Source organism: Pseudophryne corroboree, chromosome 12, assembly GCF_028390025.1.
Source record: "Pseudophryne corroboree isolate aPseCor3 chromosome 12, aPseCor3.hap2, whole genome shotgun sequence".
In the NCBI taxonomy this organism is placed as follows: Eukaryota; Metazoa; Chordata; class Amphibia; order Anura; family Myobatrachidae; genus Pseudophryne; species Pseudophryne corroboree.
The window spans coordinates 173,909,576-173,930,481 of NC_086455.1; the positions used below are offsets into that span (position 1 = coordinate 173,909,576).

The 20,906-nt window shown below is 41.3% G+C and overlaps 1 protein-coding gene across 6 annotated transcripts in view; it reads left to right on the top strand.

Annotated features, from left to right (window-relative positions):
* EML5 (EMAP like 5) overlaps positions 1–17,068 on the top strand; it is a 223,421-nt gene extending 206,353 nt beyond the window's left edge. For 3 of the 6 annotated variants that reach the window (XM_063948609.1, XM_063948614.1, XM_063948610.1), the window contains 8 exons: positions 96–210; positions 1,454–1,642; positions 3,177–3,349; positions 3,425–3,587; positions 14,580–14,683; positions 14,775–14,928; positions 15,233–15,333; positions 16,416–17,068. In XM_063948609.1, the coding sequence (XP_063804679.1) occupies positions 96–210; positions 1,454–1,642; positions 3,177–3,349; positions 3,425–3,587; positions 14,580–14,683; positions 14,775–14,928; positions 15,233–15,333; positions 16,416–16,458 (1,042 nt within the window). In that variant the 3' untranslated portion in view covers positions 16,459–17,068. Of the gene's footprint in view, positions 1–95; positions 211–1,453; positions 1,643–3,176; positions 3,350–3,424; positions 3,588–14,579; positions 14,684–14,774; positions 14,929–15,232; positions 15,334–16,347 lie in introns of all 6 variants that reach the window. The other 3 variants (XM_063948612.1, XM_063948613.1, XM_063948611.1) reach the window with 2 other exon arrangements.
* The last annotated feature ends 3,838 nt before the right edge of the window (positions 17,069–20,906 follow it).

Sequence of the window (20,906 nt, forward strand, 5' to 3'; positions counted from 1 at the left end):
ATGCCAGCACAGGGAAACGCTTGCTTTGGGACTTAGTGGTTCCTCTGTATGGCGTCTCTTCTGTGTTAATTAATAACCTCCTCCCCTCACTACAGGTCCAAGGAAGGGGGCGCGGTGAAGCTTTGGGATCAGGAGCTGAAGAGATGCCGTGCCTTCAGACTAGAGACCGGTCAGACCACTGACTGTGTGAGGTCTGTGTGCAGAGGGAAGGTGAGCGCACGCTGTATAATGCTTATATTGCACACACAGTACATAGGAGGATTCATATCTGCAGTATGTCTTCTCTCCAGCCTGTCTGCCTCCCCTCTCTACCGTACTGCCTCCCCCTCTACCGTACTGCCTCCCCCTCTCTACCGTACTGCCCCCTCTAATACATATGGCCATGTCCCCAACCGTCCTGTCCTTCCCCCTCTATTGCTCCCACATGGACACGTCCCCTGCTGTACCGTCCTGCCCCCTCTTATACGTATGGCCACGTCCCCAACCGTCATGTCCTTCCCCCTCTATGACTCCCACATGGACACGTCCCCCACTGTACCGTACTGCAGACACGTGGGTGGCAGACAGGCGGCACGTGGGTGGCTGTCATCCACAGTTGATCATAGGTGAGGGGATAGTATAAAGCCATGTAACAACCCCTGTTCTAGGTGGGAAGGATATTGGCAGGCACCTAATAAGCAGGGGTAAAGGCAGGATTTCTGGAGGAGGGGCTGCAAATGTTTGACTTTCGGGTGATTGCCACCAGCTGGTGAAGGATGTATAATGACCATGTAACAAGCTATAGTGTGTGTAATACAGGACGTCAGACATATGCAGGACCAAAGATCACGGTAATGCACTCATCAGATTCTCTCTCTGGTGTGATGACTGAGCGTGAACATGCCATTGCGCTCCCACAGATTACAGGCATCGTAAAGCGGGGGATGGAGCTACAATGCTGAGAACATGCCATTACCCCACCCACTTTCGCCCTGAAAGCGGGTGGATGAGCGGAGCAGCAGGGGGTATGCAGGCAGGAAGGGGGGGGGGGGGTGCGGGCAGATGTCCAGCTCCCGGAGATTTGCCATCATGTACGAATGGCCGGGAGTGCCGGCTGACTTTCAGGAGTCTTCCGGGTGTGTAGGCAAGTAGAAGGAAACACACAGCAGACCTGATAGGAAAAGCTGCCACTGGGCAAGTGCAGCCGCTCCATTCCACCCTTTACACTGCATGTAGTGGCCACTGGCTAGGCTGTGGGGAAGGGGGGTTTCTGGGCTACTGAACCCCCCCCCCTGTGTTTGCCTGGGATAAGACACTGGCTCCTTTAGACAGGAGAGCATTATTGCCCATAATAAAAGGAAAAAGAACTCTGAGCGCTATAACAATGTGCCAGGTGCTGGCTGTTCCTCTATAGGACAATAAATGACATGCCAGCTCCAGCCACCAGTTACCATGTCTTGCCCTCTGTCCTCAGGGTAAGATCCTCGTTGGAACTCGCAATGCCGAAATCATTGAGGTGGGAGAGAAGAACGCAGCCTGTAACATTCTGATCAACGGCCACATGGACGGACCCATATGGGGGCTGGCGACTCACCCAAGCAGAGACTTCTTTCTGTCTGCCGCAGAGGATGGGACAGTGAGATTGTGGGACATTGTGGACAAGGTACAGAAGACCCCATACACAACGCAGCACTAGTGTCCGTGCTTTGTGGCGCATTCACCTGTGCAAACCAGGTTCCCTCCTAACATCTGTCAGCCAGTAACAGTAACGCCAGCTTTTCCTCCATCAGTAGGGGATAACGAGATGTAGGGTTGGGGTATAATTGGCATTCATTTAAAGGGGCAATTCCAGCTCAAGGGTGCCTGTTTTCAGCTAAACCATTTTGCATGAATAACAAGGTTGCTGGTTCATGTAGTACACAATTACTAGGCTGTTCTATTTTTACACGGTGATTGGCGTATAGGTCTACGCTAGTGTTCTTAACTTCTACGCTGCTGAGACAGTGACCGTAGCTGGCCTGCACGGGATCTCCTGAGACAATGACCGTAGCTGGCCTGCACGGGACCTCCTGAGACAATGACCATAGCTGGCCTGCACGGGACCTCCTGAGACAATGACCATAGCTGACCTGCACAGGACCTCCTGAGACAATGACCATAGCTGACCTGCACAGGACCTCCTGAGACAATGACCATAGCTGACCTGCACAGGACCTCCTGAGACAATGACCATAGCTGGCCTGCACGGGATCTCCTGAGACAATGACCGTAGCTGGCCTGCACGGGACCTCCTGAGACAATGACCATAGCTGACCTGCACAGGACCTCCTGAGACAATGACCATAGCTGACCTGCACAGGACCTCCTGAGACAATGACCATAGCTGGCCTGCACAGGATCTCCTGAGACAATGACCCTAGCTGACCTGCACAGGATCTCCTGAGACAATGACCATAGCTGGCCTGCACAGGACCTCCTGAGACAATGACCCTAGCTGACCTGCACAGGATCTCCTGAGACAATGACCCTAGCTGACCTGCACAGGATCTCCTGAGATAATGACCCTAGCTGACCTGCACAGGATCTCCTGAGATAATGACCCTAGCTGACCTGCACGGGATCTCCTGAGACAATGACCATAGCTGGCCTGCACGGGATCTCCTGAGACAATGACCATAGCTGGCCTGCACAGGATCTCCTGAGACAATGACCCTAGCTGACCTGCATAGGATCTCCTGAGACAATGACCCTAGCTGACCTGCACAGGATCTCCTGAGACAATGACCATAGCTGACCTGCACAGGATCTCCTGAGATAATGACCCTAGCTGACCTGCACAGGATCTCCTGAGATAATGACCCTAGCTGACCTGCACAGGATCTCCTGAGACAATGACCATAGCTGGCCTGCACAGGATCTCCTGAGACAATGACCATAGCTGGCCTGCACAGGATCTCCTGAGACAATGACCCTAGCTGACCTGCACAGGATCTCCTGAGACAATGACCATAGCTGGCCTGCACAGGATCTCCTGAGACAATGACCATAGCTGGCCTGCACAGGATCTCCTGAGACAATGACCCTAGCTGACCTCCACAGGATCTCCTGAGACAATGACCATAGCTGACCTGCACAGGACCTCCGCTTAGTGTTACAGGAAAAACTTTCTGCTTCTAATTCTGCTCTGTTTCTCACAGAAGATGCTAAACAAGGTGAATCTGGGCCACGCAGCCCGTACCGTGTGCTACAGCCCCGAGGGAGACATGGTGGCCATCGGCATGAAGAATGGAGAGTTCATTATACTGCTCGTTGCCTCCTTAAAGATCTGGGGCAAGAAAAGAGACCGGCGGTCTGCCATTCAAGACATCAGGTGAGACTGTAACAAGATTGATGGAGAGGAATGGATGAGTGCGAGCTGGTGTGCTGACGCTCGTTATCTGCGCAGGTTCAGTCCAGACTCCCATTACCTGGCCGTGGGATCCAGTGAGAACGCTGTTGATTTCTACGATCTGACCATCGGTCCCTCGCTGAATCGCATCAGCTACTGCAAGGATATCCCCAGCTTTGTGCTACAAATAGACTTTTCCGCAGACAGTCGCTATGTGCAGGTACCAGTCACTATACAATACATTGTATCACTGTACATCTACCACTATACAATACATTGTATCACTGTACATCTACCAATACATTGTATCACTGTACATCTACCACTATACAATACATTGTATCACTGTACATCTACCACTATACAATACATTGTATCACTGCGCATCTACTACTGTACAATACATTGTATCACTGCGCATCTACCACTATACAATACATTGTATCACTGTACATCTACCAATACATTGTATCACTGTACATCTACCACTATACAATACATTGTATCACTGCGCATCTACCACTATACCATACATTGTATCACTGTACATCTATCACTATACAATACATTGTATCACTGTACATCTACCACTATACAATACATTGTATCACTGCGCATCTACCACTATACAATACATTGTATCACTGTACATCTACCACTATACAATACATTGTATCACTGCACATCTACCACTATACAATACATTGTATCACTGCACATCTACCACTATACAATACATTGTATCACTGCACATCTACCACTATACAATACATTGTATCACTGTACATCTACCACTATACAATACATTGTATCACTGCACATCTACCACTATACAATACATTGTATCACTGCGCATCTACCACTATACAATACATTGTATCACTGTACATCTACCAATACATTGTATCACTGTACATCTACCACTATACAATACATTGTATCACTGCGCATCTACCACTATACCATACATTGTATCACTGTACATCTATCACTATACAATACATTGTATCACTGTACATCTACCACTATACAATACATTGTATCACTGCGCATCTACCACTATACAATACATTGTATCACTGTACATCTACCACTATACAATACATTGTATCACTGCGCATCTACCACTATACAATACATTGTATCACTGTACATCTACCACTATACAATACATTGTATCACTGCGCATCTACCACTATACAATACATTGTATCACTGTACATCTACCAATACATTGTATCACTGTACATCTACCACTATACAATACATTGTATCACTGCGCATCTACCACTATACCATACATTGTATCACTGTACATCTATCACTATACAATACATTGTATCACTGTACATCTACCACTATACAATACATTGTATCACTGCGCATCTACCACTATACAATACATTGTATCACTGCACATCTACCACTATACAATACATTGTATCACTGCGCATCTACCACTATACAATACATTGTATCACTGTACATCTACCACTATACAATACATTGTATCACTGCACATCTACCACTATACAATACATTGTATCACTGCACATCTACCACTATACAATACATTGTATCACTGCACATCTACCACTATACAATACATTGTATCACTGCGCATCTACCACTATACAATACATTGTATCACTGCACATCTACCACTATACAATACATTGTATCACTGCACATCTACCACTATACAATACATTGTATCACTGCGCATCTACCACTATACAATACATTGTATCACTGCGCATCTACCACTATACAATACATTGTATCACTGCACATCTACCACTATACAATACATTGTATCACTGCACATCTACCACTATACAATACATTGTATCACTGCGCATCTACCAATACATTGTATCACTGTACATCTACCACTATACAATACATTGTATCACTGCACATCTACCACTATACAATACATTGTATCACTGCGCATCTACCACTATACAATACATTGTATCACTGCGCATCTACCACTATACAATACATTGTATCACTGCACATCTACCACTATACAATACATTGTATCACTGCGCATCTACCACTATACAATACATTGTATCACTGCGCATCTACCACTATACAATACATTGTATCACTGCGCATCTACCACTACACAATACATTGTATCACTGCGCATCTACCACTATACAATACATTGTATCACTGCACATCTACCACTATACAATACATTGTATCACTGCGCATCTACCACTATACAATACATTGTATCACTGCGCATCTACCAATACATTGTATCACTGTACATCTACCACTATACAATACATTGTATCACTGTACATTTACCACTATACATTGTATCACTGTACATCTACCACTATACATTGTATCACTGTACATCTACCAATACATTGTATCACTGTACATCTACCAATACATTGTATCACTGTACATCTACCACTATACAATACATTGTATCACTGTACATCTACCAATACATTGTATCACTGTACATCTACCAATACATTGTATCACTGTACATCTACCAATACATTGTATCACTGTACATCTACCACTATACATTGTATCACTGTACATCTACCACTATACATTGTATCACTGTACATCTACCACTATACATTGCATCACTGTACATCTACCACTATACCATACATTGTATCACTGTACATCTACCAATACATTGTATCGCTGCACATCTACCAATACATTGTATCACTGTACATCTACCAATACATTGTATCACTGTACATTTACCACTATACATTGTATCACTGTACATCTACCACTATACATTGTATCACTGTACATCTACCACTATACCATACATTGTATCGCTGCACATCTACCACTATACAATACATTGTATCACTGCACATCTACCAATACATTGTATCACTGTACATCTACCACTATACATTGTATCACTGTACATCTACCACTATACATTGTATCACTGTACATCTACCACTATACATTGCATCACTGTACATCTACCACTATACAATACATTGTATCACTGTACATCTACCAATACATTGTATCACTGTACATCTACCACTATACATTGTATCACTGTACATCTACCACTATACATTGTATCACTGTACATCTACCACTATACATTGTATCACTGTACATCTACCACTATACATTGCATCACTGTACATCTACCACTATACCATACATTGTATCACTGTACATCTACCAATACATTGTATCGCTGCACATCTACCAATACATTGTATCACTGTACATCTACCAATACATTGTATCACTGTACATTTACCACTATACATTGTATCACCGTACATCTACCAATACATTGTATCACTGTACATCTACCACTATACAATACATTGTATCACTGTACATCTACCAATACATTGTATCACTGTACATCTACCAATACATTGTATCACTGTACATCTACCACTATACATTGTATCACTGTACATCTACCACTATACATTGTATCACTGTACATCTACCACTATACATTGCATCACTGTACATCTACCACTATACAATACATTGTATCACTGTACATCTACCAATACATTGTATCGCTGCACATCTACCAATACATTGTATCACTGTACATCTACCAATACATTGTATCACTGTACATTTACCACTATACATTGTATCACCGTACATCTACCAATACATTGTATCACTGTACATCTACCACTATACAATACATTGTATCACTGTACATCTACCAATACATTGTATCACTGTACATCTACCAATACATTGTATCACTGTACATCTACCAATACATTGTATCACTGTACATCTACCACTATACATTGTATCACTGTACATCTACCACTATACATTGTATCACTGTACATCTACCACTATACATTGCATCACTGTACATCTACCACTATACCATACATTGTATCACTGTACATCTACCAATACATTGTATCGCTGCACATCTACCAATACATTGTATCACTGTACATCTACCAATACATTGTATCACTGTACATTTACCACTATACATTGTATCACCGTACATCTACCAATACATTGTATCACTGTACATCTACCACTATACAATACATTGTATCACTGTACATCTACCAATACATTGCATCACTGTACATCTACCAATACATTGTATCACTGTACATCTACCACTATACATTGTATCACTGTACATCTACCACTATACATTGTATCACTGTACATCTACCACTATACATTGCATCACTGTACATCTACCACTATACAATACATTGTATCACTGTACATCTACCAATACATTGTATCGCTGCACATCTACCAATACATTGTATCACTGTACATCTACCAATACATTGTATCACTGTACATTTACCACTATACATTGCATCACCGTACATCTACCAATACATTGTATCACTGTACATCTACCACTATACAATACATTGTATCACTGTATATCTACCAATACATTGTATCACTGTACATCTACCAATACATTGTATCACTGTACATCTACCAATACATTGTATCACTGTACATCTACCAATACATTGTATCACTGTACATCTACCACTATACATTGTATCACTGTACATCTACCACTATACATTGTATCACTGTACATCTACCAATACATTGTATCACTGTACATCTACCACTATACATTGTATCACTGTACATCTACCACTATACATTGTATCACTGTACATCTACCACTATACCATACATTGTATCACTGTACATCTACCAATACATTGTATCACTGTACATCTACCAATACATTGTATCACTGTACATTTACCACTATACATTGTATCACTGTACATCTACCACTATACATTGTATCACTGTACATCTACCACTATACATTGTATCACTGTACATCTACCAATACATTGTATCACTGTACATCTACCAATACATTGTATCACTGTACATTTACCACTATACATTGTATCACTGTACATCTACCACTATACATTGTATCACTGTACATCTACCACTATACATTGTATCACTGTACATCTACCACTATACATTGCATCACTGTACATCTACCACTATACCATACATTGTATCACTGTACATCTACCAATACATTGTATCGCTGCACATCTACCAATACATTGTATCACTGTACATCTACCAATACATTGTATCACTGTACATTTACCACTATACATTGTATCACCGTACATCTACCAATACATTGTATCACTGTACATCTACCACTATACAATACATTGTATCACTGTACATCTACCAATACATTGCATCACTGTACATCTACCAATACATTGTATCACTGTACATCTACCACTATACATTGTATCACTGTACATCTACCACTATACATTGTATCACTGTACATCTACCACTATACATTGCATCACTGTACATCTACCACTATACAATACATTGTATCACTGTACATCTACCAATACATTGTATCGCTGCACATCTACCAATACATTGTATCACTGTACATCTACCAATACATTGTATCACTGTACATTTACCACTATACATTGCATCACCGTACATCTACCAATACATTGTATCACTGTACATCTACCACTATACAATACATTGTATCACTGTATATCTACCAATACATTGTATCACTGTACATCTACCAATACATTGTATCACTGTACATCTACCAATACATTGTATCACTGTACATCTACCAATACATTGTATCACTGTACATCTACCACTATACATTGTATCACTGTACATCTACCACTATACATTGTATCACTGTACATCTACCAATACATTGTATCACTGTACATCTACCACTATACATTGTATCACTGTACATCTACCACTATACATTGTATCACTGTACATCTACCACTATACCATACATTGTATCACTGTACATCTACCAATACATTGTATCACTGTACATCTACCAATACATTGTATCACTGTACATTTACCACTATACATTGTATCACTGTACATCTACCACTATACATTGTATCACTGTACATCTACCACTATACATTGTATCACTGTACATCTACCAATACATTGTATCACTGTACATCTACCAATACATTGTATCACTGTACATTTACCACTATACATTGTATCACTGTACATCTACCACTATACATTGTATCACTGTACATCTACCACTATACAATACATTGTATCACTGTACATCTACCAATACATTGTATCACTGTACATCTACCACTATACAATACATTGTATCACTGTATATCTACCAATACATTGTATCACTGTACATCTACCAATACATTGTATCACTGTACATTTACCACTATACATTGTATCACTGTACATCTACCACTATACATTGTATCACTGTACATCTACCAATACATTGTATCACTGTACATTTACCACTATACATTGTATCACTGTACATTTACCACTATACATTGTATCACTGTACATCTACCACTATACATTGTATCACTGTACATCTACCACTATACAATACATTGTATCACTGTACATCTACCAATACATTGTATCACTGTACATCTACCACTATACAATACATTGTATCACTGTATATCTACCAATACATTGTATCACTGTACATCTACCAATACATTGTATCACTGTACATTTACCACTATACATTGTATCACTGTACATCTACCACTATACATTGTATCACTGTACATCTACCACTATACATTGTATCACTGTACATCTACCACTATACAATACATTGTATCACTGTACATCTACCAATACATTGTATCACTGTACATCTACCACTATACAATACATTGTATCACTGTACATCTACCAATACATTGTATCACTGTACATCTACCAATACATTGTATCACTGTACATCTACCAATACATTGTATCACTGTACATCTACCAATACATTGTATCACTGTACATCTACCACTATACATTGTATCACTGTACATCTACCACTATACATTGTATCACTGTACATCTACCACTATACATTGTATCACTGTACATCTACCACTATACTATACATTGTATCACTGTACATCTACCACTATACCATACATTGTATCACTGTACATCTACCAATACATTGTATCGCTGCACATCTACCAATACATTGTATCACTGTACATCTACCAATACATTGTATCACTGTACATCTACCAATACATTGCATCACTGTACATCTACCACTATACATTGTATCACTGTACATCTACCAATACATTGTATCACTGTACAGCTACCAATACATTGTATCACTGTACATTTACCACTATACATTGTATCACTGTACATCTACCAATACATTGTATCACTGTACATCTACCAATACATTGTATCACTGTACATCTACCAATACATTGTATCACTGTACATCTACCACTATACATTGTATCACTGTACATCTACCACTATACCATACATTGTATCACTGTACATCTACCAATACATTGTATCGCTGCACATCTACCACTATACAATACATTGTATCACTGCACATCTACCAATACATTGTATCACTGTACATCTACCACTATACATTGTATCACTGTACATCTACCACTATACATTGTATCACTGTACTTCTACCACTGTACAATACATTGTATCACTGTGCATCTATCACTGTACAATACACTGTATCACTATACATCTACCAATACATTGTATCACTGCACATCTATCACTGTACAATACATCTACCACTGTACAATACATTGTATCACTGCGCATCTATCACTATACAATACATTGTATCACTGTACATCTACCAATACATTGTATCACTGTACATCTACCACTATACAATACATTGTATCACTGTACATCTACCAATACATTGTATCACTGTACATCTACCAATACATTGTATCACTGTACATCTACCAATACATTGTATCACTGTACATCTACCACTATACATTGTATCACTGTACATCTACCACTATACATTGTATCACTGTACATCTACCACTATACATTGTATCACTGTACATCTACCACTATACATTGTATCACTGTACATCTACCACTATACATTGTATCACTGTACATCTACCACTATACTATACATTGTATCACTGTACATCTACCACTATACCATACATTGTATCACTGTACATCTACCAATACATTGTATCACTGTACATCTACCACTATACATTGTATCACTGTACATCTACCACTATACTATACATTGTATCACTGTACATCTACCACTATACCATACATTGTATCGCTGCACATCTACCAATACATTGTATCACTGTACATCTACCAATACATTGTATCACTGTACATCTACCAATACATTGCATCACTGTACATCTACCACTATACATTGTATCACTGTACATCTACCACTATACATTGTATCACTGTACATCTACCAATACATTGTATCACTGTACATCTACCAATACATTGCATCACTGTACATCTACCACTATACATTGTATCACTGTACATCTACCACTATACATTGTATCACTGTACATCTACCAATACATTGTATCACTGTACATCTACCAATACATTGTATCACTGTACATTTACCACTATACATTGTATCACTGTACATCTACCACTATACATTGTATCACTGTACATCTACCAATACATTGTATCACTGTACATCTACCAATACATTGTATCACTGTACATCTACCACTATACATTGTATCACTGTACATCTACCACTATACATTGTATCACTGTACATCTACCACTATACATTGTATCAATGTACATCTACCACTATACATTGTATCACTGTACATCTACCACTATACATTGTATCACTGTACATCTACCACTATACCATACATTGTATCACTGTACATCTACCAATACATTGTATCGCTGCACAGCTACCACTATACAATACATTGTATCACTGCACATCTACCAATACATTGTATCACTGTACATCTACCACTATACATTGTATCACTGTACATCTACCACTATACATTGTATCACTGTACTTCTACCACTGTACAATACATTGTATCACTGTGCATCTATCACTGTACAATACACTGTATCACTATACATCTACCAATACATTGTATCACTGCACATCTATCACTGTACAATACATCTACCACTGTACAATACATTGTATCACTGCGCATCTATCACTGTACAATACATTGTATCACTGCGCATCTATCACTGTACAATACATTGTATCACTGCGCATCTATCACTGTACAATACATTGTATCACTGTACTTCTACCACTGTACAATACATTGTATCACTGTGCATCTATCACTGTACAATACACTGTATCACTATACATCTACCAATACATTGTATCACTGCACATCTATCACTGTACAATACATCTACCACTGTACAATACATTGTATCACTGCGCATCTATCACTGTACAATACATTGTATCACTGCGCATCTATCACTGTACAATACATCTACCACTGTACAATACATTGTATCACTGCGCATCTATCACTGTACAATACATTGTATCACTGCGCATCTATCACTGTACAATACATTGTATCACTGCGCATCTATCACTGTACAATACATCTACCACTGTACAATACATTGTATCACTGCGCATCTATCACTGTACAATACATTGTATCACTGCGCATCTATCACTGTACAATACATTGTATCACTGTACTTCTACCACTGTACAATACATTGTATCACTGTATCACTATACATCTACCAATACATTGTATCAATGCACATCTATCACTGTACAATACATCTACCACTGTACAATACATTGTATCACTGCGCATCTATCACTGTACAATACATTGTATCACTGAACATCTACCACTGTACAATACATTGTATCACTGCGCATCTATCACTGTACAATACATTGTATCACTGCACATCTATCACTGTACAATACATTGTATCACTGTTCATCTATCACTGTACAATACATTGTATCACTGCGCATCTATCACTGTACAATACATTGTATCACTGCACATCTATCACTGTACAATACATTGTATCACTGCGGATCTATCACTGTACAATACATTGTATCACTGCGCATCTATCACTGTACAATACATTGTATCACTGCGCATCTATCACTGTACAATACATTGTATCACTGCGCATCTATCACTGTACAATACATTGTATCACTGCGCATCTATCACTGTACAATACATTGTATCACTGCGCATCTACCACTGTAGAATATTGTATCACTGCACATCTACCACTGTACAATACATTGTATCACTGCGCATCTATCACTGTACAATACATTGTATCACTGCGCATCTATCACTGTACAATACATTGTATCACTGTGCATCTATCACTGTACAATACATTGTATCACTGCGCATCTATCACTGTACAATACATTGTATCACTGCGCATCTATCACTGTACAATACATTGTATCACTGCGCATCTACCACTGTAGAATATTGTATCACTGCACATCTACCACTGTACAATACATTGTATCACTGCGCATCTATCACTGTACAATACATTGTATCACTGCGCATCTATCACTGTACAATACATTGTATCACTGTGCATCTATCACTGTACAATACATTGTATCACTGTACATCTACCACTATACAATACATTGTATCACTGCGCATCTATCACTGTACAATACATTGTATCACTGCGCATCTATCACTGTACAATACATTGTATCACTGTGCATCTATCACTGTACAATACATTGTATCACTGTACATCTACCACTATACAATACATTGTATCACTGCACATCTACCACTGTACATTGTATCACTGCGCATCTACCACTGTACAATACATTGTATCACTGCACATCTACCACTGTACATTGTATCACTGCACATCTATCACTGTACAATACATTGTATCACTGTACATTGATGCAGGTTATGTTGCTGGGCTACAGCCCCTAATAAAAGTATCAGTCTTTAGTTTGAGCTGATGACCGGATTGGGCAGGTGAAGCCGTGGAAACGCATTGGCAGACCTGCGGCACGTGTTCTGATGTAGGTCATTCTCCTTATACTGGGGTATGAAGCATGCTAAAGCCTCACACCGCTGGCATTACTGCTGCCCGAGGCCCTGCTATAACCTATCATACTGATACATGTATGTACATCTGCTACCATATAAACGGCTAATGGTCACACAGGGGCAATACATAGTGATGCAGAATGATAGCGATTGCCATAGCTAGCATAGAAAGCTTTCTCTTCTGTCCTGGTTCTGCGCAGGTCTCTACAGGGTGCTATAAGAGGCTGATCTACGAAGTGCCTTCAGGAAAACTACTCACGGAACAAGCTGTGATTGACAGGATAACATGGGCCAGCTGGACAAGGTGAGTTTCCGGTCAGATGCTACTTACACGCAGGAGCCCGTCCTGTCCCGATTTATGTTTCAGGCTGGAATTGTCTTCTCCTTCCCTGCAGCGTGCTGGGAGACGAGGTGGTGGGCATCTGGTCCAGGCACAACGAGAAGTCAGACGTGACATGCGCCTGCGTGTCTCACTCAGGGATCAGCCTGGTGACGGGCGATGACTTTGGGATGGTCAAACTGTTCGATTTCCCCTGTCCTGAGAAATTTGTAAGTATCTCTGATTGGGGTGTGGGCAGGGTGGGAACTCCAGCCAAATGTTATTATCCAATCACCTTATAGCACACCTACTCACAACTGCGCGGTTATCGTTGCGCTAACGGTAAGATGTAAACAGATTGGTAGTCGGCAGAGCCTGTGACCCACTGGGGCGTACAATCATTAACCCTCTCCTGGCTGGAGCTTCAGATGTTTGTGATCAGTGCATTTAGGATCATGGAGGTATATATATATATATATATAATTTTCCTTCCAGCAGGGGAACACACTGACCCTTATCTCTCTGATTCCACAGGCGAAACACAAGCGGTTTCTGGGCCACTCAGCCCATCTGACCAACATACGTTTCACCAGCGCAGATCGCTACGTGGTCAGTGCAGGGGGCGATGACTGCAGGTAAGGATGATCCCAAATATTTCCATCCTCAGGGCTGTAATTATGTACCAGGCCTTTCCTCTCCTTTTTTTTTTTTTTAATGCATCAGATGTGAAATGAAAAACTATTTTTAAGTGAAGTTCCAGGAGTTCAGCGCAATTTACATGTTTTTTATCTTCTTAAATGACGATGATTGTGACACTTTCCAGGGTCCCACAATCACATTGTACTTCGTTTCCCGATTTCTTCATTTGTGTGTTTCTGCTCCATTTGTGTTATGTTGTATTCATATTCTTTATAGGGGTTCACTACGATCTGCCGGCCTCCCGGAGACCAGCATACCGGCCGCCGGCTTACCGACAGTGTGGCGAGCGCAAATGAGCCCCTTGCGGGCTCGCTGCGCTACGTGCGCCACACTATTGTATTCTCCCTCCAGGGGGGTCTTGGACCCCCACGAGGGAGAAGAAGTGTCGGTATGCCGGCTGTCGGGCTCCCTGCGCCGGTATGCTGGTCGCCGGGAGCCCGACCGCCGGCATACTGAAGACCACCCCTTTATAGGGAGACAGTGGAACTGCAGTGGGGTGTAGAGTTCTGTGCAAGAACCTGGGCACGGTACACTTACCCTTAGAGAGATCATGGGGGTAATTCAGAGTTGCTCGTAGATGTACTAAATGTACGATCAGTCTCTCTGACATGCAGGGGGGGGGGGGGGGGGACGCCCAGCACAAAGCTAGTCCGCCCCGCATGTCAGCTCTCCCCCCCCCCCCCCCCTATCCCTTCCGCACAGGTACAAAAGTATCACGGTACCTGACAAGTAGCTTCCCTTCCTCCGCATTACAATATAACTGCACAGTGGAAATTACTGCGCTATGTAAGAAACTGTTAATAAATAAAATAATAGAATTAGCGGATAGGCTGAAGTCTCAACAATAAGTCTATAAAATTGCTTGCTGTGGCTGAGTAATGAGCAGTTTATAAAACATTTCCTATATAATAGTAGCAGTGTGCTAATTGGCCGTCTTTGTCCACTTACAGCTTATTTGTATGGAAATGTGTCCACATGCCGCACTGATAACAGCAACTGCGCAATCCTCCGCCCACAGCACCAGATGGGAGAGACGATCTTCTATAAGGCCTGCTGCATGAGTGGCAGAAAGAGGCCACAGGATCCAGGAGAAGCTGGTGTGTGCTCAGGTGGAACTCTGGCCATGGAGAGGAACAGTATTACAGGGCAGCATGCGTCACAGCCTGTGCTGGGATCTGGGGCAGACCGCCTCGGCCACACCGCCATGATTCCATCTCAACGTGCCAGTTACAGGACAGGTCTTTCCACCAGCTGGAAGTATACGGTTGTGTAGTTGTGAACATACCAGCAGTATGGAGATCTCCCATGAGGTCCAAGTCACAGGAGCATGGTGGTGGCGCCGACAACAGGGAAGAGCAGCCAGGCCATACTGCGTGGACCAGTACTAGCTGTGCCGGCCGGGATGAGAGTGCCTTCCCTACACTCCCAAAGTCAACGTGTCCTGTCTTTGCCTTGTTCAGTCTGTCCCACACTGGGGTTGCCATATCTATGTGCTGCTTGTTTCTTTCTAACATTTACAGCTATGTTATAAAGACATTATCCAGTCTGTTGAGATGTATATTTAAACCTCTTCAATGCTAGAGGGGGCCTGTAACTCATATTGGGGTCACGAGAGGGACTATGGCTATATTTACTCCTGAAAACAAGATAAATATAATTTGTTATAACTTCTTTCCACGTTATTTGGTCATTTTGTTGGTTGCATGCATTGATGAAGCAAAGGTTGCACCATTGGGTAACTGCAAATGAAGTTTCTCTCGGTTCTTTAGACAAAACCTGGAAAGGGAATGAGGTGATCAGTGTAGTGTACGGTTATAGATTAGTAAGGTGCTCTGTGAACAGGGGGAGTGGGAAATGGACATTCCAAGTAGACCACATAAATGCAGACTCAATGGGTGGGACGGACTGTGCGTGTGTGTGAGCTTGCCATGTAGGGAGGGACAGCCAAGTCCAGAGGCATAAGTATGGTACAGTGTGGAGAATATGACAACTGTCAACTCTACAGAGGGGAATATAGGAGGCTCCAGTATAGAGATGGGGTATTTAAAGACTTGAAGTGTGGGGTACAATTCCATCAGACGTGATAGGGAATTCCATAGGTGGTACTAGGAGGCTGGAGTGAGCTGTGGTTATCCGGCAAGATGCCAGAAGCAGATCTAATAGTGGATGAATACAATTTGAGATTAATGATAAAGTGGTCATATCATGGAGGGCTTTGCAGAAGAGGAATCATTTAATTTAGATTCCGAAGGATTTGGAAAGCCAGTGTAGGAATTTGTAGTGTGATGTTGTAAAGGAGCCAGAGATGATGATGATACCACAGCACTTAAGACTTAAAGAAAGTAGAGACGGATGAGGGGGATAACCCGTAGAGGAGGCTGAAAGAGGTAAGATGTGAGATAATAGAACCAAGAAGGGTTTTGGTTGCATCTTAGGAAGCCAAAGGGAATGTTCTAGCAGTAATCTGTGTGTGAAGGAGAATGTGGGCCCAAGGCAGTAGGCTTAGAAGAATACAATGAGGAAATTGTGGTGCTAATGGCAGTGAGAGAGAAGAGGATGAGGTCCGTTTTGGACAAGCTTAGCTTCAGGTAGGGTTCGGAGTCCCTTGTGGGAGTAGCAGAGATTGTTCATCAGACGAGATAGTCGAGAAAGGGAAAACATGTTGGTGGTGGTCACAAAGACTGGAGTTGGAGGCCAAGTGTCACAGTGAGAGACCAGAGACATGTAGGAGTATAGAGGAGGAGGTGCCAGATGTATGGACACTAAATGAGTGGTTATATGTGTTGGCCAATGGAGTGAACAGTGTGCTGGACAAGAGGGCGATCAGTAGGGATGAAGAAGTCCATGCAGAAGAATGTAGAGATGTTCCAAGTTATTAAGAACAAAGAGACTGAAATAATGAACCACGACATCAGTGTAAGATAAGGAATTACGGATGTACTAAACCACAAGTGTCTGAATATTTTTTTAATTTCCAACTTCTATTATAGAATATGTCCTGAATGTAGATGGTTTTATTACCGGTAACAAAGTTATTCCAAAATCTCAGTCACATTTAGTTCAGTTGACACTTTGCAGTAATTAGCACCTTGATTGCTTTTAAGAGGACAGCCTCAGTGTAATTATGGGGTCAGGGCTCAAGGTTGGGAGAAAGAGAGAAGAGAAACTCTTCCAAAGTGGTTAAGCAATAAAGAGATGAAGAGTAATGGGGCAGTAGTTAGAGGCTAGGTTGTAAGCTCTCACGAGCAGGGCCCTCTTCCCTCATGTGCTTATCCTTTTCTTACTTTAAAAATCCTCAACTGCCCAAATCAAGCAGTTTTTTGGCCACCTGGAACTTCTCTGTCATTTACTGGTGTAGTTATGCTTAGTTACCCTGTACTTGTCCTAAATTGTCGTCAACTGTAAGTCACTGTTTTCGTGTTTTGATTATGTGCATATGTACTCTGTAATTGGGCGCTGCGGAACCCTTGTGGCGCCATATAAATAAAGGATAATAATAATAATAGGTCAAGAGAGATTTATGTAGGATTGGTGAGCGTGTGTTTGTAAAGGGAAGGGAATGTGCCAATGGGGAGACAGGACCAAAAGGAGGAAGGCTTGTAGCAGGTTCAAAGGAATATGGTCCAATCAGCAATTTGTAGGGTAACCTGAATACAGAGACCAAGGGGTCTATGTACTAAGCCTGGAGATAGATTAAGTATCAGCCAATCAGCGTCTAACTGCCATGTTAAAGGCTGTGTTTGAAAAAAGGAGAGTTATGGCAGACTTACTTTTGTTAACGCTCTTTCTGCAAAGTACATAGGGTTCCACAGGGAAACATCTGCAGTTATATTGTACAGGTTTCTGCATTATCCTACCTGCGTCAGGGCTGAGTAGTTGATATAAGGGTTCATTGCAGTATTATAGTATAATTTCTGCATTGTGAGAGACTTGTGTCTTTTTCTGCTGTCTGGTTTCACTTTCAGTGTATCTCAGACATCTATTCCTGTCATTTTATACCCTGGGCTGCGGTGCTGTTTGGGTTATAACTCACAGACTATATCTACAGTGTTTGCTAATAGACAGCTACAGTCTGTGAGTATAATGCAGAAACGTGTACAATATAACTGCAAATGTTCCCTGTTGAACCCTATGTACTCTACTGCAGAAATGACAGGAGCGGATGGGTTGGTATTTTATCTCTCTCTCCAAGTCCAATGTTACAGTGGGATGGTTAGGCACTGGCACGGGGAGAACAACTAGAGAGAGGTTGCTGTAACAAGTAGCAAAGTCATGTGCAGTAGAAGGAGATGGTGCAGATTGTAAAGCAGACAAAAAAAGTTTATATTTCACACCTCAAATTAAAATAAAGATGGAAATATTTTCTTAACATTCCTAAAAACTACTATACATCTTATTCATTTCATCATCATTATGTAGAGTGCCTCCGCCTGGGCTAGATGTACCCAAGGGTATATGCAGCTGCAGCAGGACGTGGAGTGCCAAGCTATCCAAACATTCTAATGTTCAGCTTCTTAAGACAAATGCAATTTGGGCAGGCCGAGAGTCAGACATGCCAGTAACTCAGTATCGCTGCAGGCTACAAACTTAAACATGATCTTTTTATGCACCTTTTATTACATCATTGCAATCTGCTCAATTAAACAGTACATAATAATCAAATATCTGTTAAAGTCCTTGGAATATTCCATAGCAGCATCTCACAAATCAGCTGCATAGAAACAGGAGTAAGGTAGCTGTCTAGAAGGTGTAAACTTCAGTGTGTTTGATACAAGCTACAAAATAGACAACACCAATATAAATTATATGGTTGATAAGAAGTTCAAGATAAAGAAATTAATGGCAATAATTGACTATTTCCTTCTGAAACTTCATGGTAGTCATCCACAAATGAGACGCACACAGCACAAGCAATGCATGAAATAAAGCCTGGATACACTATCAATGAATCATTTATTGAGTTAAAGTTTGAAGCATCTTCCATCCAAACATTGTAAAGATTGCAGAGGTCTGAGCCTTGTGCCCCTAGGAGGTCACCACTACCTCTGGCTGTCCCTCTTGTACTGTAAGTCTCCACAATGACATCCTTGCTCCATCTTTCAAGAGTGCGTTTGGATGGAGCATCTTCTTGAAGAAGTCCTGCAGTAAGTACAAACAATTTGGTGGAGACAATGGCAAGAAGAAAAACAGTTTTCCACGTCAATTACTTGAGACCAAGTGGTCCAGAAGAGTTCCGCTGCAAGGAACAGAGTGTAACATTTAGGTCCCACATAGCAGTGGGTGGGAGAAACGGAGGCTGTTCGTGTAAAAGCCCTTGCAGAAAAGTCTGTACCTCCGGGATCAAAGCAAGGCGATGCTGAAAACAAAGCCCTCACCTTTAAGAATACCAGATGCCATCCAGCTCACCCTGCATAATAAAAGTATGCCAAATCCATTGATAATTTTTGTCAGGACCCGGCTTCCAAGCCATCAGCATCAGTTGAATGACACTCTCCGAAGTCCCTTTGGA